General features: G+C 37.0%; 1 protein-coding gene across 3 annotated transcripts in view; it reads left to right on the forward strand.

The window, feature by feature from the left end:
• Positions 1-25,519, forward strand: part of VPS8 (VPS8 subunit of CORVET complex) — a 288,065-nt gene that overhangs the window by 70,790 nt on the left and 191,756 nt on the right. For all 3 annotated transcript variants that reach the window (XM_059920698.1, XM_059920699.1, XM_059920700.1), the window contains one exon: positions 18,311-18,357. In XM_059920698.1, coding sequence (XP_059776681.1) covers positions 18,311-18,357 — 47 coding nt within the window. The remainder of the gene's footprint in view (positions 1-18,310; positions 18,358-25,519) is intronic.

The following is a 25,519-nucleotide window of genomic DNA, read 5'->3' on the forward strand; positions in this document are numbered from 1 at the left end:
TGTATTAAGAGTTCATGCCAAAGAATGGACAGAGGCTAAAAGCTGAATGTAGGGTGAGGCTGTAGAGCTTTCCTTGTCTAACTCATGCTTCCCTGAGATGCTTTGAAGAGAGACAAACAGTGTTGGTATCCAGCATGCTGCTTTATCCCTGAGGCTTGTTTAAAAATGCTGGCTCTGGGGAGTCAGATTTTTCCTAGAAGATTATTTTGTTATCATCATACCTGAAAAGAAAAAAAAAGGAAAAATACATATACACATACAGAGAGCTATCTGTATCTGTATAGCTGCTCACGGTGTTTTGTTTGTGTACTAATACTACCATACCAGCTGCTTAGCTCTGAGAGCCCACAGGGATCAATTGATTGATCTATCTATCTATCTTTCTGAGGTGTGCGTGTGTGTGTGTTCAGGTATGTTTATCTACTTTGCTGTACATGTACATTCTAGGCTTTGTTAGGATTTTGAATCATTATCAAACAATGTGGTTTTCATTGCCTGATTGATTTTTAGAATATAAATTATGCGAATTATATTGCTCCAGAAAGCAAAGGAATCTACATCTGCTATCTCATTTCTTTTCACATCATCCCTATGAAATAGGGAAAGCCAGAGATTATGTCTTAAGTTGGCAGATGGTAAGACAGTCACAGGGCAATAAAATGATCTATTCAGTCGCTCAGACAATTGACACGCTTAAATATTTAGGTTTTCTGTTAGCTCAGAGTTTTATTCACATATCCACATTGTCTTCTTTAATTAATCCTAAATGTACACAGGTACGTAACAAGAGAAACAATCTTCTTTGGTCACTTATAGGGCTGTGCATTGAGGAAGAGATTAGAGAAATATTTACTTTTTTTGGATTCTGGAGACCAAAAATTCATCCATTTCTCAGGGGTGGCCTTGTAAGCTTTTGAGACTGAGAGGAATCTTCTTAAAGCAGATGTTGCTTACTGTGTCTGTGTTAAAAGACAGTCAAATCAGCAAGCAGCACACAGTATAGGCTGAACTTAAAGGCAGGAGGGCTAGGCCCTCGATCTTGTAGTATCCCATAGGTTGGCATATGTAGACCAGGTCTGGCTGGATGGACTGAGGGTTTTGCTTCAATAGAAGGACTGGTCTTTTTCCATTCTCTTTTTCTTTAGGGCTCTTGTGAGAGCAGCCTTCCAAATGAGTTAAGTGGGGATCATCTGAGCTTGGGCATCAACTGCTCAAGGTGGTTGTATACTGGTCCTGGGAATGTCAGCTGCCTAGCTCTGACCGCAGATCCTGTGGGAAGTTGAGTCAGTGCTTAGCCCTTACCACTGGGAAGATGGGGAGCTACTGATCCTACCTAGCTCATTTTCAGGCATCTAGGAGATTGCCACCAGGGATCATCCACTGGACAGTCAGGCTTGTCTCTTCATAATCAGATTCTGGAAAGGAAGGCTTAAATAAGGAAATAGATTTGGCTTTAACTAATGTTTTGTTTATGATTTTAAATGTTCAAAATTGATAAAACCCTGGTTTCTTTAAGAAGCCAGATTGAAAGTACTAATTTGGATAGGTTAGCCCTATTTAAGTGAGTTGAGTAAGAATAGTCAGGGGCAGGCAGGCGTGTGTATCCTTTTTCTTTTTCTTTTAATTAAATTTTAAATTTTGGGATAGTTGTAGATTCACATTTAGTTGTAAAAATTAATATAAAGAGATCCCGTGTACTCTTAACTCAGTTTTCCCCAGTGGGAACATCTTGCAGCATCTTGTATATTGTACAACTACATAACCAGGATATTGACCAGTACAGTGAAGATACAGAATATTTCCATCACCACAGGATCCCTCATTATGCCCTTCTGTAGCTACACCTACTTCCCTCCTGCCCCCAGCCCTTTTTTAGCCCTTGGCAATCATTAATTGTTCTCCATTTCTATAATTTTGTCATTTCAAGAATGTTATATAAATAGAATTTATAGTATGTAACCTTTTGGGAATTGACTTTTTAAAACTCAGCATAATTCTCTGGTGATTCATCTAGGTTGTTGCCTCTATCACGTTTGTTGCTTTTTATCGCTGAGTTGTATTCCATAACATGGATGGATGTACCACAGTTTGATTAACCATTCACCCAATGAAGGACGTCATTGTTTCCAGTTTGGGGCTATTAAAAATAAAGCTGCTATGAACTTGTGTATACTGGTTTCTGTGTGAACCTAAGTCTTCATTTCTCTGGGAGAAATGTCCAGGAGTGCAATTGCTGGATCATATGATAGTTGTATGTTTAATTTTTTAAGAAACTACCAAACTGTTTCCCAGAGTGGTTGCACCATTTCATATTTTCAGCAGCAATATATGAGTGATCCAGTTTATGCACGTCCTCACCAGCATTTGATGAAGTCACTCTCTTTTATCTTTGTTATTCTGATAGATGTGTAGTGATACCTCATTGTGGTTTAACTTATGTTTCCCTAATGGCTGAAGATGTTGAACATCTTTTCTTGTGCTTGTTGGCCATTTGTATATCTTCTTTTGTCAAATGTCTGTTCGTGTGTTTTGCCTATGTTCTAATTAGATTGTTTTTTATTTTGCTGTTGAGTTTTGATAGTTCTAGATTTTTAAAAAACATATGCTACATTCTAGCTTTTTGTCAGGTAGGTGATTCTCCCAGTAAGTAGCTTTTCTTTTTATCCTCTTAACAGGGGCTTTTGCAGAGCAAAAGTTTTAAATTTTGATGAAGTCCAGTTTGTTAATTTTTCCTTTTATGCTTTTGGCATCAGGTCTGAGAATTCTTTGTCTAGTCTAGGATCCTGAAGATTTTCTCCTGTGTTTTTTCTAAAAGTTTTATAGTTTTGTGTTTGCACTTAAATCTGTGATGTTTTGAGTTAAATTTTATATAACTTATGAGACTTAGATCAAAGTTTATTTGTTTTTATTTTTATTTTTTTTGGCCTATGAATGTCCAAGTGCTCCAGCACCATTTGTTGAAAAAGCTATCTTTCCCCCATTGAATTGCTTTAGCACCTTTGTCAAAAATGAGTTGGGCATATTTGTGTGGGTCTATTTCTCGGTTCTCCTTTCTATTCCATTGACCTATGTGTCTATACTTCTGCCAATACCACAGTCTTGATTACTGTAGCTATGTAGTAAGTCTTGGAATTGGATAAAGTGATTCTTCTACTTTATTTTTCATGTCAAAATTGTTTAAGCTATTCTAATTTCTTTGCTTTTCCATATACATTATAGAAAATTATTGTCTGTATCTACAAAATAATCTTGTGAGGATTTTGATAGAAATTATATTAAACCTATGTATCAATTTGGGCAGAATTGACATCTTTACTATGTTGAGTCTTTTGTTTGTTTGTTTATTTATTTATTTATTTTTGGCCACGTTGGGTCTTCGTTGCTGTGCGTGGGCTTTCTCTAGTTGCAGCGAGCGGGGGCTACTCTTCGTTATGGTGCGCAGGCTTCTCATGGCGGTGGCTTGTCTTGTTGTGGAGCACAGGCTCTAGGTGTGCGGGCTTCAATAGTTGTGGCACGCAGGCTCTAGAGCACAGGCTCAGTAGTTGTGGTGCACGGGCTTAGTTGCTCCACGGTATGTGGGATCTTCCTGGACCAGGGCTCGAACCCATGTCCCCTGCATTGGCAGGCAGATTCTTTCCACTGCGCCACCAGGGAAGTCCACCATGTTGAGTCTTACAGTCTTCTTTGATTTCTTTCATCAGTATTTTCTAGTTTTCAGTACAATTCCTGTACATTAGATTACATTATTAGATTTATACCTAGTCAGTCTGCCTGCTTGCCTTCCCTCCTCTCCTCCCTTCTTTTGCAGTTGTAAATGGTATTGAATTTTTAATTTTGGTGTCCATGTGTTCACTAATAGCATATAGAAATGTAATTGGTTTTTGTGTGTTTATCTTGTATCCTGCAATCTTGCTGGACTCACTTCTTAGTTCTAGGAAGTTTTGTGTAGATTCCTTGGGATTTGCTACGTAGACAATCATGTTATCTGCAAACAGGAATAGTTTTATTTTCTCCTTCCTAATCTATGCCTCCCCCAAATCCACGACCCCTTTTTTTCCCTTTATTGCATGGTTAGAACTTCCAGGGCAGTATTTCCAGGGCTAGAACTTCTTACTGTGTTAAATAAGAGTAGTGAGAGCTGACATCCTTGCCTTGTTCCTAGTTAGAGTGAAAGCATTTGATTTTTCACCTTTAAGTATAATGTTAGCTGCATGTTTGCTGCAGGTACTCTGTCAAGTTGTGGAAATTTCCCTCTCTTTCTATTTTTCTAAGAGTTGTTTTTCTTGAATGGGTGTTGAATTTTGTCAGATGTACTTTCTGCACTGACTGATATGATCATATGATTTTTCTGCTTTAGCCTGTTAATATGGTGCATTATATTGATGGATTTTAAATTATTGAACCAGCCTTGCATCTGTGGAATGAACCTCACTTGGTCATGATGTGTAATTCTTTTTATATATTGATGAATTATATATGCTAATATTTTAAGGATTTTTGCATCTTTATTCATGAGGGATTTTGGTCTGTAGTTTTCTTTTTTTGTAATGTCTTTTCAGATTTTGGTGTTAGTAATACTATACAAAATGAGTTGGGAAGTGTTCTCTCCTCTTCTGTTTTCTGGAAGAGATTATATAGAATTGGTATCAGTTCTTTAAACGTTTGATGTAATTCTTCAGTGAAACCATCTGAGCATAGAGATTTGGGGGGGGAGTTTTAAAATTATGCATTCACTTTCTTTAATAATTAGAGGGGTATTCAAGTGATCTATTTCATATTGAGTGAGCTGTGATAGTGTTTTTTTGAGGAATTGATCCGTTTCATCTAAGCTGTCAAATTTATGTGTGTAGTGTTGTTCATGGTATTCCCTTATTATCCTTTTGATATCTACAGGGTCTATTTTGATATCCCCTGCTTCATTCCTTATGTTGGTAATTGTGTCTACTTCTTATTCTTTGTCAGTCTTGGTAGAGTTTCCTCAGTTTTACTCTCTTTTTTCAATTAACTGGCTCTTTGTTTTACTGACATTCTCTATTGTTTTTTTGTTTTCAGTTGCATTGATGTCTGCTCCTTATGTTCTTCCTTTTGTTTGCTTTGTATTTATGTTGTTCTTCTTTTTCTAAGTTTTTGAAATGAGAGCTTAGGTTAATTTGAGACTTTTTCTGTTTTCTAATGTATGTATTTAATGCTGTAAATTTCCTTTCAGCATGACTATTAGCTGTGTCCTACAAGTTTTGATGTGCTGTATTTTCATTTTCCTTCAGTTGAATGTATTTTAAAATTTCTCTTGTGACTTCCTCATTGATTCATGGGTTATTTAGAAATGTGTTGCTTAGTTTTCAACTGTTTGCAGATTTTCTTGTTGTCTTTCTCTTTGTGATTTCTAGTTTGATTCAGTTGTGGTTGGAGAACACATGCTGTATGGTTTCAGTACTTTCAGATTTGCTGAAGTTTGTTTAATGACCCTAGATGTCGTTTATCTTGGAATATGTTCAGTGGGCACTTGAAACGAATTTGCTTTCTGCTGTTGTTGGTTGGAGTGTTCTAAAAATATCATTTGGGTATTTTGATGGTTGATGGTGTTACTGAGTTTGTCTGTATCCTTGCTAATTTTCTGTCTAGTTCTGTCAGTTTTTGAGAGTACATGTTGAAGTCTCTAGCAGAATTGTGGATTTGTCTGTTTATCTTTTCAGTTCTATCAATTCTTGCTTCATTTACTTTGCAGTGCTGTTATTTGGTGCATACACATTTAGGATTGCTGTTTTCTTGGTGGATTGACCCTTTTATCATTATAATGTCTCTATTGGTTTATGGCAGTGTTCTTTGCTCCAAAGTTTATTTTATCTGATATTAATGGAGCCACTCCTGCTTTCTTTTGATTGATGTTTGCATCATATGTCTTTTTCTATCAGTTTATTTTCAACCTGCCTGTATTGTTAAATTTGAAGTGAGTTTTTTTGTAGACTTCTTGAATCCATTTTGCCAACCTCTGTCTTTTAATTGGTATATTTAGACCATTTACATTTAATGTAACTGTCCATATGTTAGGGTTTAAGTCTGTCATTTTTTGTTTTGTTTCTTCTCTCAATTTTTCGCTTCTCTGTTTTCTTTTTTCCTGCCTTATTGTGAGTCACTTGAAAATTCTTTAGGATTTCATTTTGATTTATCTGTAGTATATTTGAGTGAATCTTTTTGTATAGCTTTTTATAGTGGTTGCTCTAGGTATTATATTATATATACATTCCGATTGAAGTAGTGTAGAAACCTTACCTGCCTTTATATCCATTTACCCTTTCCTCTTTATAATATATTGTCTTAAATATTTCCTCTGCATTCATTTAGAACCACATCACACAGTATAATTTCTGCTTCAACCGTAAAACATAAGTAAGAAAACTCAAGAGAAGGAATGTCTATTTTATTTACCCTTGTTTTTGCTTGCCATGTTCTTTCTTCTTTCCTGATATGCCAAGGTCCCTTGCTTTACTGTTTCCTTTCTCTTTAGAGAACTTTAATTAGCCATTCTTTTGGAGTAATTTTGCTGGCAGCAAAGTCTTCTTCATCTGAGAATGTCTTGATTTTCCCTTCATTCCTTAAGAATATTTCACTAGATTTAGGATTCTGGGTTGACAGTTATTGTTTTTCAGCACTTGAAAAAATCATGCTACTTCCTCTGGCCTCCATGATTTCTTTTGAGAAATCCAGTCATTCAAATTATTTTTTCCCTCTATCGCTAAAGTGTGGGATCAAACCTGGGCCTCAGCAGTGAAAGTGCAGAGTCCTAACCACTGGACTGCCAGGGAATTCCCAGGTGTGGTCTTTTTTATGCCACTTTTAAGATTTTTTTTTTTTTTGTCTTTAGTTTTCAGAAGTTTTGAAAACTATCTTTGGTGCGGATTTCTTGGATTTATGCTGTTTGGATAAATCTGTGTGTTTATGTCTTTTGCCAAATTTGGGACATTTTTAGCCATTGTATCTTTGAGTACTTTTTCAGTCCCACCCTCTTTCTTCTCTCCTTCTGAGACTCTGATATTACAAATGTTAGATCTTTTTTTATAGTCCTACAAGTCCCTGAGTCTTTGTTCACTTTTTTTCAGTCAGTCATTTTTTTTTCTCCTTGATTATAAATTTCTGTTGTTTTTTCTTCCAGTTCACTGATTCTTTCCTCTGAACCCTCTATTCTTCTACTGAGCCCATCCTTTGAGTTTTTAAAATTTTCAGTTATTATATTTTTCAGTTCTAAAATTTCCATTTGGTTCTTCTTTATATATTCTATTTCTTCGGTGAAACTTTCTGTATTTTCATTTGTTCCAAGGTTGTTTGTAATTGCTCATTGAAGCACTTTTATGATGGCTGCTTTAAAAATCTTTGTCAGATCATTTTAACATCTCTGTCATCTCAGTGTTGGCATCTATTGATTATCATTTTTAAATTCAGGTTCAGATCTTCCAGGTTCTTGATATAATTTCTGATTTTCTTTTGAAACCTGGCATTCTGGATGTTTATATTGTGAGACTCCACATCTTATTTAAGCTTTCTGTTTTAGCTACTTCCTTCTGATAGTGCCCTGGCAGGGTAAGAGGAGGGGTGCCACTCTATTACTGCCAAATTTGGGTAAAAGTCCAGGTTCCCTACTCATCTTCCATTAATACCTGATGAGGAGTGCTCCTCCTCACTGCTGGACTGAGATGGGAGTTCCTGCTCCTTATTAGTCCTTCCCTGGTACCTCACTGGCTAGCTAGTGAGGCTAGGGGTGCCTCATTGCTGCTCTTCTTGTGGCCTCCATTGACACTGTGGTGAGAGTGGCATCATTACTGCTGGACTGGGCACTGGTGAAAGTTCTGATTCATAGGCCTCCTCTGACACCATTCCCCAGTGGGGCCTCATTACTCTTGGGTGTAGGTAGGAATTCAGCTCCCAACATGATCTTCATTGCTACTTTCCATGGGGGAGGAGGAAGGGGTTTGTTATTGGCTTGTTGGGATTGAAAGTCCTGACTTTCTATAGACTTCTCTGATACCACCCTGATCGGGGAAGGGAGGATTGGAGTACCTTGTTATATTCTGTGTAGGGTGAAAATCTAGGGTTTCCACTCAGCCTTTGCTGGCATGGGTGAGTGTATCAATCAGGGATCTCCAGAGAAATAGAACCAATAGGGGATATATTGTTTGATTTTTTTAATAAGGAATTAGCTCACACAATTATGGAGGCTGAGAAGTCCCAAGATCTGCAGTTGGCAAGCTGGAGACCCAAAAGAGCTGATGTGTAGTTCCAGTCCAAGTCTGAAGGCCTGAGAACCAGGGGAGCTGATGATAAAGTTCTAGTCTGAGAGCTAGCAGACTCAAGACCCACAAAGAGCTGATGTTTTAGCACTGGGGAGGACAACCTGCTTTACTCTGTCTACTGATTCATATGTTAATCTCATTCAGAAACACCCTCACAGACACCCCGGAATAATGTTTGACCAAATATCTGGGCACCTCATGGTTGATACATAAAATTAACCATCACAGTGGCTGTGGGGCCAGTTTTATCTTACCAGATTCTTCCTTTTTTGTTGTTTTGGCTAGAGAGAGTAAGCTTTTGTTTAGGCTTTTCTGTCTGCACCCATGGGCATTTCCAGGTTGCTGGCTTCTTCAGCTCCAAGCCTGAGACATATGGTTAAAAGAAACCAGGGAACTCAACCACTATGTCGTTCCTCAGATCCTGAGGTCCTAGTTGGTCTGCCTTTTCCTCTCTACCTTTTAGAGTCTTATATTTGTGTTGTATATACTGTTCAGGGTTTTTAGTTGTACAGGTGGGAGGAATAGGGAAAAATATGTCTGCTCCATCTTCCTGGAAGTGGAAATCTCCTGTGTGTCCTCTTTTCAAGGCATTTAAAGGTCCCTTGATAAAGAAAGAAGGAAGTGAGTAAAAGTTTGGAATTGCAGATGGTGAGAGAGCCTAGGCTAAGAGAGCTAAGAAGTCTGTAGGGAATTGGAGTCGGCAAGTGGCATATAGTAGCAGAAATTTGCAAAGAAGTAATTAAAGTCTACACATGTATTCTAATGTACTTGTGTTTTTATTTTTATGAGTGACAAAAGTAAAAAGACTCTAAACCATTTGTAATCCTGCCACAATTCTTAAGTTTTTAATCTCACGTCCCTGCTTAAAAGTCCTTCAGTGGTTTTCCATGACCCTTAGAATAAAGTCCGGAATCCTGCACATTGCCCCTTCCTCATCCAACGCCAGTCTTATCTTTCTGTGTTCTGGTCGCAGTGTCTCAGTTTCTTGAGGTTCTATGCCATCTCTTACATCTGGACTTTTCCACAAGCTATTATTTCCTCTCGCTGGAGCATTCTTCCCTACAGTTTGGTTGGTGAATGCTATCTTTCAGGTGTCCATTTAAATGTCACATTCTCAAGAAGGCAGACAGGTAGTCTTTCTTGCTGTCAGTGCCCCTGGCATTCCATAGTTCCCCTCTCTTAACTTTCATCATACTTCATTGGTACTCTTTTAAAAAAATCTTTGTACCAACGATAAAATATATCTGTTTTGTTAAATATGCATCATTAACATCTAGTATTGTGCCTGGTCCATAGTAGATGCTTTATGTAAACATGGTTGAATTTCACCAGTGGTTTGGTGTATGTCCTTGTCTATATGTCCTGTTGTACACAGTTGTATTACCTGCTTCTGTTCTTTTTTAAACATTCAATTTTTTGGATCAGCTATATATTCATATGATTCAAAAATTTAAAAATGTAAAAATGTGTACAGTGAAAAGTCTCCTTCCTACCCTAATGCTATCTGTCTAGTTCCCCCCTGCTTCTTGCCATTTTTACTGTTTTTAAATATATTTCTAGGTTTTCTTTTTGTAAATGCAAGCACATATACATGTTTACCTACTCATACATTTGTATTTCTTCCTTTTCTAACACAAATGATAGAAAACTATATTTGTGATTTTGTACACACACACAAATTTTTTTTCCACTTAATATGGCTTGGAGGATTTTTTATTTTAAATTTTTTATTTATTTATATTTTATTTTTGGCTGTGTTGGGTCTTCGTTTCTGTGTGAGGGCTTTCTCTAGTTGCGGCAAGCGGGGGCCACTCTTCATCGCGGTGCGTGGGCCTCTCACTGTTGCGGCCTCTCTTGTTGCGGAGCACAAGCTCCAGACGCGCAGGCTCAGTAGTTGTGGCTCACAGGCCTAGTTGCTCCGCGGCACGTGGGATCCTCCCAGACCAGGGCTCGAGCCCGTGTCCCCTGCATTGACAGGCAGACTCTCAACCGCTGCACCACCAGGGAAGCCCGGCCTTGGAGGATTTTTGAAATTGGTTCACAGAAAGAATAGTGTCTTTTTTTTTTTTGGTAGTTGCACAGTTTTCCCTTTTTTACTTTTTGACACTGTTGTAAATGGTATTTTTTTAACTTCAATTTCACCTTGTTTGTTTCTAGTTTATAGAAATGCAATTGATTTTAGTATTTGATCTATACTCTTGCTAAACTCACTTATTAGCTCTAATAGCTTTTTGTATATTCCACCAGATTTTCTACATAGGCAATCATGCTGTCAGCAATAAAGACAGAATTACTTCTTTTCCAATGTGGATGTCTTGTGTTTCTCTTTCTTGCATTATTACACTGGCTCCAGTATGGCCTCCAGTGTGATGTTGAATACAAACGGTGAGAGTTGACATCCTTATCTTAGTCCAGTGTTAGTGGGAAAGCATCAGTCTTAGATTTATAAATATGCTAGCTATAGGATTTTAAAGATGCCCTTTATCAGGTTGAGGAAGTTCTATTCTTAATTTTCTAAGATTTTTTTTTTTTTTTCAGGAATGAATGTTGTTAGCTTTGGTCAGTTTCTTTTTCTGTCTATAGTGATGATCATATGGTTTTTCTTTTTTCATTTGTTAATTAGATGATTTATATTGATTTTTTGAATTTTAAAGCAACTCTACATTTCTGGGATAAACCCACTTGGTTATGATATATTATCCTTTCTATGTGAACATCTGTGTTCATGGGGAATGATGATCTGTTTTCTTTTCTTGTAATGCCTTTGAGTGGTTTTGGTATTGGAGTAATGCTGACTTCATAGAATTAGTTGTGAATTATTACCTTCTTTTCAATGTTATGGAAGAGTTGGTATAATAATTAATAATAATAATTGGTATTATTTCTTCCTTAAATGTTTGATAGAATTCACCATTGAAAGTATCAAGGCCTTGAGTTTTCTTTGTAAGGAAGTTTTAAACTACAATTTCTTAGAAGGTTATATATTTCTTCTATTTCTTTTTGAATAAGCATTGGTATTTTCTATCTTTAAAGAAATTCAGCTATTTCATCTAAGTTGTCAAGTTTATTGGCAAGAAGTTGCTCATGGCATTTTCATTACCCTTTTCATATCTGAAGAATCTATAGTGATGTCATCTCTGTTATTCTTTATTTTGTTAATTTCTAATTTAATTTCATTGTGGTCAGAGAACATACTTTGTACAACTTGAATCTTTTAAAATTTGCAACTTGTTTTATGGCCTAAAATATATCATTTATTTTAGTAAATGCTCTCTGTATTTCAGAAAAATGTGTATTTTACTGCTGTTGGAGTGTTCTAAAAATGTCAAATTACAGATTTATTTAAAGCTATCAGTTCAATATGTACCACTTTCATTATTGTCTTTATATGTAATCATCAAATGTGATTGGTATTCCTTCTTTGAAGAGTTTTAGAGAAAGTTTATTTTTTAGGTGGAGAGAGCATTTTACTTTCTGATATATGATTCCTTTCTACTTTTATTGTATTGTGTTCAGATAATGTTTTGTGTACCAATTCTACTTTTTGGAGCTTATTTAGGGTTTTTTTGTGTGTGTGTGGTCTAATATATGATCATTAATGTTCCACAAGCACTTGAGATATAATATTTTGTGTATTTTCACAGAAAATCGTTCATTGTCAGTCAGATTTTTAAAATTAATTGTTAGATCTTCTAAACCCTTACCCATTTTTGTCTACCCAATTTCTCATGGACAGTGAGAAGTAAAGTGCCCTGTTAATAGTGTTCTTTTCTCTATTTTTCCTTCCATTTTCTGCCTTAGGAATGTTAGCACCGTATAATTTAGAACGTACCCTGTAGCAATTTGGCATATAGAAATAGGAAATTTATCTTCACTATGATTTATTTATTCATTTAATGCCCTTTTAGCCTGAATTTTACTTTAGCTGATAAACAACCTTTAATCTGATCACAATCCTGATTTTTCTTTGCATGGTATACTTTTGCCTTTTGTTTTATTTTCGGTCTTTCCAGATCACTTTGTATTTGTTTCTTGTTTACTACGTAGAGTTGGGTGTTTGCTTTTTTCATATTTCAATCTGAAAATCTTAGGTGAGTTAAACCAAATATTTTTTGTTTTTATTTTTTTTAAAGAAAGCCTTTTACCACTTTATTTTTTATGTGTACTTCTGATATTTACAATTGTGTATTTTATTCCAGTGACTACCTTTGTAATTATAGCATTATATAGTACCCTTGATCCTCTATTTTTTGGGGGCATTGGTCCTTTCTGTTATTAAATTTAGCATATTTTTCTTCCTTCTTTCTCCTCAACCCCTCCTCTATTACCAGATTTTAATCATTATCTTTTATACTGTTAAAAATGCTTCTAGTTCTAAGTTTAATTGTGAGTTTTAAAGGATATCTTTTGACTACCAATTTACAGATGAGGCCACTTAATCTTTTCTCCCCCCGACCTTTTCTCTTTCTCCTCCCAATTTGTCTTCATATAAATCTTTTCCTCATTGTCAGAGGGTATCTGTTTGTTGTTTTAGGCTTACTTTTGTAGTTAAATATAGTTCCTGCTGATCACCAGTGCTTTTGCTATAGTTTTCCCAGTCATTTCTTGGTTGCTGAAGCAGTTTCTTCAAGAAAGGCTAATGAGGGCTTCCCTGGTGGCGCAGTGGTTGAGAATCTGCCTGCCAATGCAGGGGACATGGGTTCGAGCCCTGGTCTGGGAAGATCCCACATGCCGCGGAGCAACTAGGTCCGTGAGCCACAATTACTGAGCCTGCGTGTCTGGAGCCTGTGTTCCGCAACAAGAGAGGCCGCGATAGTGAGAGGCCCGCGCACTGCGATGAAGAGTGGCCCCCGCTCGCCGCAACTGGAGAAAGCCCTCGCACAGAAACAAAGACCCAACATAGCCAAAAATAAACAAAAATAATTAAAAAAAAAAAAAAAGAAAGAAAGGCTAATGAGGGAATTCCCTGCGGTCCAGTGGTTAGGACTTTGCACTCTCACTGCCGAGGGGCCGAGTCCAATCCCTGGTCGGAGAACTAAGATTCCACAAGCCATGCGGTATGGCCAAAAAAAAAAAAAAAAGAAGAAAAGCTAATGAATCACCACCAATCTCATCAGTAAAGTCTAACTACTCTGAAGCTGTAAAGCTCACAGAATTGGCTGTGTGATTTCCAAAATTCTAATTTTCAGTTGAAAGCTTGAATTTTATCATTGGCAACAAATATGTTCATTTTTTCCCCTTGAAGTGACAGCTTGCCTGTGTTCGTTTCTGAAAAAATTTTTGTCAGATACTCAAATCTGAATAGATATCTTTTTCTGTCAGTCGTGGTAATCCGTGATAGAAGTGGTTGGTTCAGCTCACAACTCAAACAGTTGTGCAGGTTCTTTTCCTTGAGACAGCTATAGCACTTTGCTGTGCAACAGAAATGGCTTATTCCTATTTCTCATTTCATTACACAGAATATTTTAAAAAATGTACTTAAAGGTTGAGATTTAATAAAATTAAAACCACTGCTTCATCAAGGACAGTCGAGTGAAAATGGCATTTTTTCCTTTCCTCTGAGGGCATGACTGTGAAGAATATGATGACTACTAGTATGGATTGGCGCCACTGCCTGGATGCGGGCTAAGGAGACAGCAGTTTTACTGACCCTTGCAGTTACACCATATTTGCAAAAGTAAACACGCTGAAAAATAAAAATGAAATCTTAATATTTTTATGAAAATTAGTTTGACGTCACAAACCCCCTGAGTCTTGAAGACTTCCTGTGGCCTCTCATGAATCAGACTTTGAGAACAACTGATAGGATCTTAATTATGCTAAATGATTAGAAAAAGGCAAAGAAATATAATAGTTTTAAATAATATTTTCTCTTCATGGTAAAATTATGGAGGACATTTTATCTTAAAATATCTTTATGTAATTTTTTAAAATATAAATTTATTTATTTTTGGCTGTGTTGGGTCTTCATTGCTGTGCGCGGGCTTTCTCTAGTTGTGGCGAGCAGGGGCTACTCTTCGTTGCGGTGCATGGGCTTCTTATTGCGGTGGCTTCTTTTGTTGCAGAGCACGGGCTGTAGGCGTGTGGGCTTCAGTAGTTGTGGCACATGGACTTAGTTGCTCTGTGGCATGTGGGATCTTCCTGGGTCTCGAACCCGTGTCCCCTGCATTGGCAGGTGGTTTCTTAACCACTGTGCCACGAGGGAAGCCCCTCTTTATGTAATTTTCACATGTTCTTCTGTGAATTCATATTACTTTCATGAAAAAGAAAAGAATATCATGCTTCACATTCTTGGCTGTAAAATGATAGGCTTCTAAATAGAAGGGGACAAAAGTTTAATAAAAGGCACATCTTTTTTTCTAAATATGGAGGACATTTGGGCACAATTTGGCGAAAAGTAAACTAATATGGAGGAGGCTTAAAAAAAAAAAAAAAAGGGAAGGCTTATGAGAACAATATTTTTTGAGTTTGTTGAGTCTTCAAATTGTTGGTCTCTAGCTTTTATTTTATTTTATTATTTTTTAAAATATTTATTTATTTATTTGGCTGCGCCAGGTCTTAGTTGCGGCACTCACGGGATCTTTAGTTGCAGCATGTGAGATCTTTAGTTGTGACGTGCCGGATCTGTTAGTTGTGGCATGCGAACTCTTAGTTGCGGCATGTGGGATCTAGCTCCCTGACCAGGGGTTGAACCCAGGCCCCCTACGTTGGGAGTGTGGAGTCTTAGCCACTGGACCACCAGGGAAGTAAGTCCCTCTAGCTTTTATGTTGAAAAACATTTTGGCTCTCCTTAAGGATCTTGAAAATACTGTTCTGTTATCGTCTGTCATGGAATGCCACTGTGGGATAATCTGAGGCTACCCAGGTTGTTTTTTTTCCCTCTCTCAAAATTTATCTTTTTTCCTGGCTATTTCTTAGTTTGGGTAATCCAGTAACTTTACTGCATTGGGTCTCAGTATAATCATTTTAGGCCATTTTTCCCTGGAATAGTATGTGTTCTATTAATATGTAGATTTAAGACTTTTAAAAAAATAATCTCAGGAAAGTTTTCTTGAATTATGTCTTGAACTATTCATTCTGTCCTGTTGTTTTAGTTTTCTTATTCAGGGATTCTAATTACACATACATTGATGCTTTCTCTTTCTCTTCCTCCCCCTTTCCTCCCTCTTTCCCTCTCACCTTTCTCCCCCCAGTTCTCTGCAAGCTGGGTATCACCCATTACTGTGCTTACCATCTAATGAGGAAGATAAAACACCATCTTTCTAAAGATACCAGTGAGATTCTAATTTATAAATAAAATAAAACTTTCACATCTTATTCATTCTCAATGCTCTATTAAACAGTGATGATCACTCCTTCCTTTTTAAAATTCTGTATCCTGTAGATATCTATGATTGTGTGGTCTTCTGATTTTTAACCTTTGTGACTGTTCCTGAGTTGGATTTTGTTTCCATCCTCTGACCATATCATAAATATTGGTCTTCCTCAAGATGTAATCCACTGTTCACTGATTTTTATCTCTATTATCCCTGGACAGTTTTATTCATATACAATATTTCCTTTCATGACTTAGAAGTGTGTAATTCTAACCCAGATGTTTCAGATTACTATATCCAGTTTCTTACTATTCAATATCAAAGTAAAGATGTTCCTCAAAGCTATGACAGCCCAAACTATGTTTAGCTTCTTCCTTCTAACACCTCCTCCCATATTCCTTATCTCATTTCATGAAATCTTCATCCAACCATTGCTCAAACTAGAAACTTAGGAGTTTCTTAGACTCCTGCCTGTGCCTTCCCACCCATAACCAATCTGTCAGCAACCTCTACAGTTTTACTTTATAAACAGTGCTTGATTCTATCTGCTGGTTTTTATGCCTACTCTCACTACTCTAGTTTGGTCTCCTGTTTCCATCTTGGACTACTATACTAGCCACCTATCTTCAGTCTTGGTTTTCCAGATCCTCCCATCATAGAATCAACAGAGTGATTTGTCTACATGTATTAATCTCTCCATTATCCCTATAGTATATCCTTAGTACTTAATGCTAGGATAGGCACTTAATTCCTTATTTTATGCCTTTAATAATTCTAAATATACTTTAATAATTTCTACCTGATAATTATAATATTTGAAGTTTTAGGGGTCTCCCCTGCTGTTTGTAGTTTCTGCTGACATTAACTTATGGTATATTATTTCATGAGGTGCTTTAAACTTTTTTATTTTGGGCACATCTTTTGGGAGCTTTATCAGGAGGTCTTATTTTGCCTGTTAAGCAAAGCACTGTTAAGCACTGTTAAGCACTGTTAACTGTTAAACACTGTTTCTGGAATTTTTTTCTTTCAAGTGCTCCAGGAGTATCCTTTTTTCAGGATCACCTTTTGTGTTAATTTCTTGGCCTGATTATTCCCATACTAAGGAGATAGTGTAAATTCAAATCCCAAATCCACCTGTGGGCAGGATCTTGATTATAGATTCTTGGAGAGTGCAGATTTATCCCCACTGAGTCCAGGCAGAGACAGACAACCTTTCTTGTTAGCTTCCTACGCATATAGGCAGGTTTTTTTGTTTTTTCTAATTGCCTTTCACTAAGGAGGCACCTTTCAAGAATCCTGTTTTTAGGAGGATCTTTGCTTTACTTCCTTATGTTGCAAGAATTAAGGCCTCAGTTTGTTTCTGGCATTAAAACCCAAGCTCTTATATGAACAACAAATTTATTGGACAGTCTCAGTGATGGCTCAGGGCTTATTGCTTTAGTTTGCAGTTCCTTTTTCAATTTTAAACCCTGGGTATTGCCCCTAGTTTTTGGGGAGCTCAGCTGTGTATTTTAAAGAGTGTTTGTTAAATTTCCTCAATATTTCTAGGAAGTTTTTTTCTCTGCAGATTATTTGTCCCTCTATATGTATTCTCATTCAGGGCTGAGACTTAACACAGCTCTAACACTTTTCAAATCTATGGTTTTAGCTCCTGTTTTTGAAGAATCTAAGTAAGATTATAAATGTAGTCATGAGGAATATTGATAAATAAAGGAAGCAGGATGGATGGGGCAGGGTTAGCCTTTTAGGATTATAGGTCCTTCTGCTTACTTCTCTCTCAGATAATAGTGGTTCCTCAGTTTTTGTTCTTTTTGTCAAAGAAGTGTTAGCATGTGGTATTCTCTTCTTCACATAATGTCTTCTCCCTCCTGATGGGATATTCTTCTGCCCAGAACCTAAGCCTTCCAGGATTTTTAAAAGGAAACCATTGCTCTTCAGCTAGCAGAAAATGAAAGAGTACTGCTGAAATCTAATGCTTGGGTACTTGACAAGTTCTAGTCATAATAAGCTACTGCTCCTCCCTCAAAGTGTTTCTCTTGAAAAAGGCCAAAATTATGGGTTGCCATTCATTTGATATGAGTCTATACATGATGAATTTAAAATAGTCAAAATATTATGGAACTGAGAAATTAACCTTAAAATAGCTGGTTTGGAGGATTGTGACAAAATATGGACAACCTTAATCACCTGAGCCACCAATGGGACCAACTATATTATATTATCAATTTGATGTATTTTCTTTACAAAGTTGTGAGATAAATACATATTTTTCACATAATGTTTCTTATAATGTTGTAAACTCTTTATAAACTTGTAATATCTACATAATATTTTATTTAAATAGCAGATTTACTTAACTGTTTTCCCATGTTGTATATTTAATTTCAATGTCTTCCTCCCTTCCCCCTCCTTCTCCTCTTTCTTCTATTATAGAGCTGCAGTGAATACCTTAATGCGTTAATTTTTTTTTCTTACTAAATGTATTTAGGGTAAATTTCCAGGTAGAATTACTGGGTAAAAGTGTTTTCACATTCTTAAGGCTTTTGACACAGAGTGCCAAATTGCTTACCAAAAGTATGGTACAGAGTTATATTCTCCCAACAATCTAACAGTATCTGAAGCAGACTACTTTCATTATGTGTTGTGTCTAACCAGGGGGCCATTGGACAGAGATGCGGTGCTGATGCTTTCTTTATGGTTTCTCTACAGGATATGGTGCCCGTCATAGTTGATTACTGCCTTCTGCTGCAGCGAAAGTGAGTATACATTGCCTGTCAGGTTCAATTATTTTGAGTCCAAGTTGCCTCTTGCTTATATTATAGCAATAATTTACTACTATGAATTCTATGAATTTGACTCAATAGGTTTTTTTAAAAAATGAATTTACAGAAATTTGATTCTTTAAGAATTTTCAGTCCTAATAAAATTAACTTGTCCAATATAGATGTATCATCTGTGTATTTATGTGGCAGGATAGTGGAGGTGAAGAACATAGCAAAAGAGCAATGCTTAATCACTTAAAGATCTTAAAAGTGTATGATTCATGTATTATATATATATGCTCTTGTATGAACCATCACTAAAACACAGTATTTCATACCACTCAAAAAAAGGAAAGATTTATTGTGCTTCTTTTTTAAGAGCCTCTTCGTTTAAAGGAAATCACTGTAAATAAACTCTTGATTAGGGTCTGTTCATTTAAATAGTAACTACATAAATTAACCAACACTGTGCTAGTTCATAATTTTTCACACTTATAATAATAGTTAGCTTCCTACATGCCAGGTATTGTTCTAAGCACTTTAATTTATCTATTTTTATAACAACTTATTTAATTTTTATAACGGTGAGGTAGGTATTATTGTTATCTTCATTTTACATAAGAGGTTCAAGAGGCAGTATGCGATTAAGTAACTTGCCAAAACTTGCTCACACTTTTTTTGAGGAGCAAAGGTGGGATTCTAATGCAGGCAGCCTAGCTCTTGGGTTCTTGCTCATAACTACCAGCTTGTACCGCTTTTTCAGTGGTGAACAGCTGTGAGGATCCAGTGCAGATACTCCCCAAACCCTATACAACACTGTCTTGACTCCTGAATTGATGTATATTCAGGTTGCCTAAATCATATAAGGTTGGATCCTACTTAGAAAGTATCAGTGAAGGTTATCAAGAGGGCAGTTATTTGCTATGTCAGACCTTCAATTAAATCACAAAGAGCTCTAGCTTCTGTTTACTTAGGGCTCAGATTCATTCCAGTGTTTTAGCTATAGTGTTACATGTAATTATCCAGTGAAATATGTTGTATTCATGGTTGGGATGTTGTTGAAAACATGGTTTTATGTTACACATTGTCTTCTTTATGAGGACCCAAGGAAGAAATTTCTCTCAGGTGTTAGTACCAGAAATACTTTTGCATCTTCTGAACAGCTAACTCAGTTTTAGCTGATGGACAGTGAATTGTATAGCTAATTATTGTTTCCTAGGGAGCTAGGAGCCATGATATACTAACCTCACCCTAGTTCTTAACTTAGTTTTCTCTTCAGCTCATGTTTTACACTTACACTTCCTTGTTATTTGTCTTATATTTTTTAAAGCAGCCTCAATAGTTTATGGATCAGTTTTACATATTTTATTTCATTTAATCCTCATAATTACAATGTAAGAGAGGTAAAGTTATCTTCATTTTCAGATGAGGAAATTGAGATGTAGTGATGTTTCTAATACTAATAAGTGCTGGGACCAATCTAAATCTTCAAATTGAGGTAATATAAATGAGATAAAATAAAATATCTAAGAGATTAAATTTTGTTTAGAGTAAGAAGGCATATCTTTATAAAACAGATTATCTCTACCTAAATGGTACCTGGCACAAAGTAGCCTGATGGTTGAATTAATGAAGTAATTCTGCCTCTTGGTTTGCAGGGTGACTTGTGATCAGTAACTTGAAATCTTGAATACTCTCACAGTGAGATAAAGTTGAAATGACCTGAGCCATTGTAAGATGGATTATATAGGGAAAAAGAAAAAAAAAAAAGGGGGTTTTTTCTTTCAGAAATATTTTCTGTTATTCCCAAAAATATCCCAGAGATAAGTTTTTCTTTTCTTATATGACTTGAAAAGGAAATATTTCCAACTTTATTTAATCTATTGACTGGCTGAGAATGCAATAATTTCTTTATTAAATCAGAGCATCCAACATAGAAGACAAGATCTAGTCTAGATTATCACCAGATTAGAATCTATTTATTATTTCTTCATTTTTATCAATTTCTTTCCTTCCTTTAATTTTTCCTGATTCCTTAGCATGTTTTCTTCTGGGCTGTGTCTGAAATGAATACAGTATTTGTTTTGGAGATCTCAGAAATACCAGCAGTCATAGTATATTCCTGACTGCCAAGGGGAAGGGAGATTTCAAGGGTCCTTTTCTGAGCTCTTCTTGGTCCTTTTCTCTTTCCTTCATCCAGTCATACACACATACTCCTAGATCCAGCATTGGATATTTTTCCTGAACCATAGTGCAAATAGTATGGCTTCCTTCTCTCTTGACTGTTTCTGAACGCTGAAGACCAGATTGTACTAGATCCTGCTTTTGCTTAGGAGAAGTTCCAACATGTGTGTTCTTACTCTCTTTCCCCTCCTGGTCTCTTTCCCCACTTTTTCTACTCTCTGGGTTCCAGTAGGGGCAGAAGGGACAGGGTAGTGTCCTCAGCAATGTAAGAAAGTTTGAGGCTGTGGAACTAGGCATTGGGTCACATGTTCCCTTTTGTGTTCTAGATTCTGTGCTCTTGTGCTTGCTTACTTCTCATCATACTGGTTTTTCTTTTTCATCATAATGTTAAGATTCTATATATGCGCCTGAGCTTATGAGTAAAGAGGTCAAATAGGCCATTTGATCACCTTTGATTCTTTGTGTCTAGGTCATCTTTCATTTTCCTTCCATTGCAAACATGCAATGATTAAAGATTTATTAGATATAAAAATTCTGTGTTTCTTAAATACTTCAGTGTAATCACGCTTAAAAATAGAGTTAAATTTTTTCTTAGAGTTTCCATAGATAATAAAATTAAAAATGATCAATTTCCTAGACTCAATTGAAGCAGAGGGATTTAAAAATTATGTAGCTTCATTCCAGTATGATATCTTTCTCCCTAAACTGGACACTCTCTTTATGCCATTTTCTTTGACATTTGGTTCCATTTGCATCTAGAATCTTCTCTTCTACATTCCCAAATTTTCAAAATATTTGTGATGTTGAGATTGCTTTTAAGAATGCTCAGATTGTGCATAACACAGATACCATCTTAAAAAAAAAAAAGAATTTACCTGGAACAAAATGTAGAGCATAAACAAAGATAAAAACTTAGAAAATATGAGAGGAGAATAGAAAAGAAGCTTCAACATATACCTGACCATTGTTCCAAAATTAAAGACTAGAGAACATGGCTAATAATTTCCTGAATTAAAGGAAGACAGAAATTATCAGAAAGAAAACTCTTGGTGCACAACAGAACAAATCATAACAAGCCTACACCTATGAGTTTGATTATACTGAGAGTGACAGTGGCATAGCATTGCATACTGCACTGAGCGTCTCACATAGGAGTTCTGCTTCTAGCAATGGCAATGAGGACAGCTGGGAAATCTGGATAATTTGTTAACAGAATTTATATGAAAGCATCGGAGAGCTACCAAGGGGATGAGGATCTGTGGTACCAAGATCCAGGCAGAGGAGAGAGGAACAGAAGCTGGCTCTTCCTGTTGAGATAATTGCCAACTCTGAAAAACGGCAGCTGAGGGGTTGAGAAGTTGAGCAAAACTTTAGAGCGATTCGTGATGTTGCTGCAGTTGAGTTCAAGGATCACACAAAAAGAGGGGCACTAAATATTCCAGGCTTTTGATTGAGCTGTGAAGAGCTACACCCTAAGAATAATGCTGAATTAGAACACATGTAGGTTCATCATGGTTAAACTGCTGAAAACTAGAGACAAAAAAAATCTTTAATGTCATTATGAAAGAAAAAAACCCCTTCAAAATAGTAACAATTAGGTGGGATTAACTAAGATGGCGGAGTAGAAGGACGTGCTCTCACTCCCTCTTGCGAGAACACCAGAATCACAACTGGCTGCTGGACAGTCATCGACAGGAAGACACTGGACTTCACCAAGGAGGATACTCCACGTCCAAGGACAGAGGAGAAGCCACAGTGAGACGGTAGGAGGGGCGCAATCAGAGTAAAATCAAATCCCATAACTGCTGGGTGAGTGACGCACAGACCGGCGAACACTTATACCACAGAAGTCCACCCACTGGAGTGAAGGTTCTGAGCCCCACGTCAGGCTTCCCAACCTGGGGTCTGGCAACGGGAGGAGGAATTCATAGAGAATCAGACTTTGAAGCCTACTGGGAATTGATTGCAGGACTTTGACAGGACTGGGGGAAACAGAGACCCCACTCTTGGAGGGCGCACATGGAATAGTGTGTGCATCGGGACCCGGGGGAAGGAGCAGTGACCCTGGGGGAGACTGAACCAGACCTACCTGCTAGTGTTGGAGGGTCTCCTGCAGAGGTGGGGGCTGGCTCTGTTTCACTGTGGGGACAAGGACACTGGCAGCAGAGGTTCTGGGAAGTACTCCTTGGCGTGAGCCCTCCCAGAGTCTGCCGTTAGCCCCACCAAAGAGCCCAGGTAGGCTCCAGTGTTGGGTTGGCTCAGGCAAAACAACCAACAGGGAGGGAACCAAGCCCCACCCATCAGCAGTCAAATGGATTAAAGTTTTACGGAGCTCTGACCACCACAGCAACAGTCAGCTCTACCCACCACCAGAGCCTCCCATCAAGCCTCTTAGATAGCCTCAACCACCAGAGGGCAGACAGCAGAAGCAAGAAAAACTACAATCCTGCAGCCTGTGGAACAAAAACCACATTCACAGAAAGATAGACAAGATGAAAAGGCAGAGGGCTATGTACCAGATGAAGGAACAAGAAAAAACCCCAGAAAAACAACTAAATGAAGTGGAGATAGGCAACCTTCCAGAAAAAGAATTCAGAATAATGATAGTGAAGATGATCCAGGACCTCGGAATAAGAATGGAGGCAAAGATTGAGAAGATGCAAGAAATGTTTAACAAAGACCTAGAAGAATTAAAGAACAAACAAACAGAGATGACCAATACAATAACTGAAATGAAAACTACACTAGAAGGAATCAATAGCAGTATAACTGAGGCAGAAGAACGGATAAGTGACCTGGAAGACAGAATGGTGGAATTCACTGCTGCGGAACAGACTAAAGAAAAAAGAATGAAAAGAAATGAAGACAGCCTAAGAGACCTCTGGGACAACATCAAACGCAACAACATTCGCATTATAGGGTTCCCAGAAGGAGAAGAGAGAGAGAAAGGACCAGAGAAAATATTTGAAGAGATTATAGTCGAAAACTTCCCTAACATGGGAAAGGAAATAGCCACCCAAGTCCAGGAAGCGCAGAGAGTCCCATACAGGATAAACCCAAGGAGAAACACGCCGAGACACAGTAATCAAATTGGCAAAAATTAAAGACAAAGAAAAATTATTGAAAGCAGCAAGGGAAAAATGACAACATACAAGGGAACTCCCATAAGGTTAACAGCTGATTTCTCAGCAGAAACTCTACAAGCTAGAAAGGAGTGTCATGATATACTTAAAGTAATGAAAGGGAAGAACCTACAACCAAGATTACTCTACCCGGCAAGCATCTCATTTAGATTTGATGGAGAAATCAAAAGCTTTACAGACAAGCAAAAGCTAAGAGAATTCAGCACCACCAAACCAGCTCTACAACAAATGCTAAAGGAACTTCTCTAGCTGGGAAACACAAGAGAAGAAAAGGACCTACAAAAACAAACCCAAAACAATTAAGAAAATGGTCATAGGAACATACATATTGATAATTACCTTAAACATGAATGGATTAAATGCTCCAACCAAAAGACACAGGCTTGCTGAATGGATAAAAAACAAGACCCATATATATGCTGTATACAACAGACCCACTTTAGACCTAGGGACACATACAGACTGAACGTGAGGGGATGGAAAAAGATATTCCATGCAAATGGAAATCAAAAGAAAGCTGGAGTAGCTATACTCATATCAGATAAAATAGACTTTAAAATAAAGAATGTTACAAGAGACAAGGAAGGACACTACATAATGATCAAGGGATCAATCCAAGAAGAAGATATAACAATTATAAATATATATGCACCCAACATAGGAGCACCTCAATACATAAGGCAACTGCTAACAGCTATAAAAGAGGAAATCTACAGTAACACAGTAATAGTGGGGGACTTTAACACCTCACTTACACCAATGGACAGATCATCCAAAATGAAAATAAATAAGGAAACAGAAGCTTTAAATGACACAATAGACCAGATAGATTTAATTGATATATATAGGACATTCCATCCAAAAACAGCAGATTACACATTCTTCTCAAGTGCGCACGGAACATTCTCCAGGATAGATCACATCTTGGGTCACAAATCAAGCCTCAGTAAATTTAAGAAAATTGAAATCATATCAAGCATCTTTTCTGACCACAATGCTATGAGATTAGAAATGAATTACAGGGAAAAAAACGTAAAAAACACAAACACATGGAGGCTAAACAATACGTTACTAAATAACCAAGAGATCACTGAAGAAATCAAAGAGGAAATCAAAAAATACCTAGAGACAAATGACGATGAAAACACGACGACCCAAAACCTATGGGATGCAGCAAAAGCAGTTCTAAGAGGGAAGTTTATAGCTATACAAGCCTACCTCAAGAAACAAGAAAAATCTTAAGTAAACAATCTAACCTTACACCTAAAGAAACTAGAGAAAGAAGAACAAACAAAACACAAAGTTAGCAGAAGGAAAGAAATCATAAAGATCAGAGCAGAAAAAAATGAAATAGAAACAAAGAAAACAATAGCAAAGATCAATAAAACTAAAAGCTGGTTCTTTGAGAAGATAAACAAAATTGATAAACCATTAGCCAGACTCATCAAGAAAAAGAGGGAGAGGACTCAAATCAATAAAATCAGAAATGAAAAAGGAGAAGTTACAACAGACACCGCAGAAATAGAAAGCATCCTAAGAGACTACTACAAGCAACTCTATGCCAATAAAGTGGACAACCTGGAAGAAATGGACAAATTCTTAGAAAGGTATAACCTTCCAAGACTGAACCAGGAAGAAACAGAAAATATGAACAGACCAATCACAAGTAATGGAATTGAAACTGTGATTAAAAATCTTCCAACAAACAAAATTCCAGGACCAGATGGCTTCACAGGTGAATTCTATCAAACATTTAGAGAAGAGCTAACACCTATCCTTCTCAACTCTTCCAAAAAATTGCAGAGGAAGGAACACTCCCAAACTCATTC

Source organism: Balaenoptera ricei, chromosome 4 (assembly GCF_028023285.1).
Source record: "Balaenoptera ricei isolate mBalRic1 chromosome 4, mBalRic1.hap2, whole genome shotgun sequence".
NCBI lineage: Eukaryota > Metazoa > Chordata > Mammalia > Artiodactyla > Balaenopteridae > Balaenoptera > Balaenoptera ricei.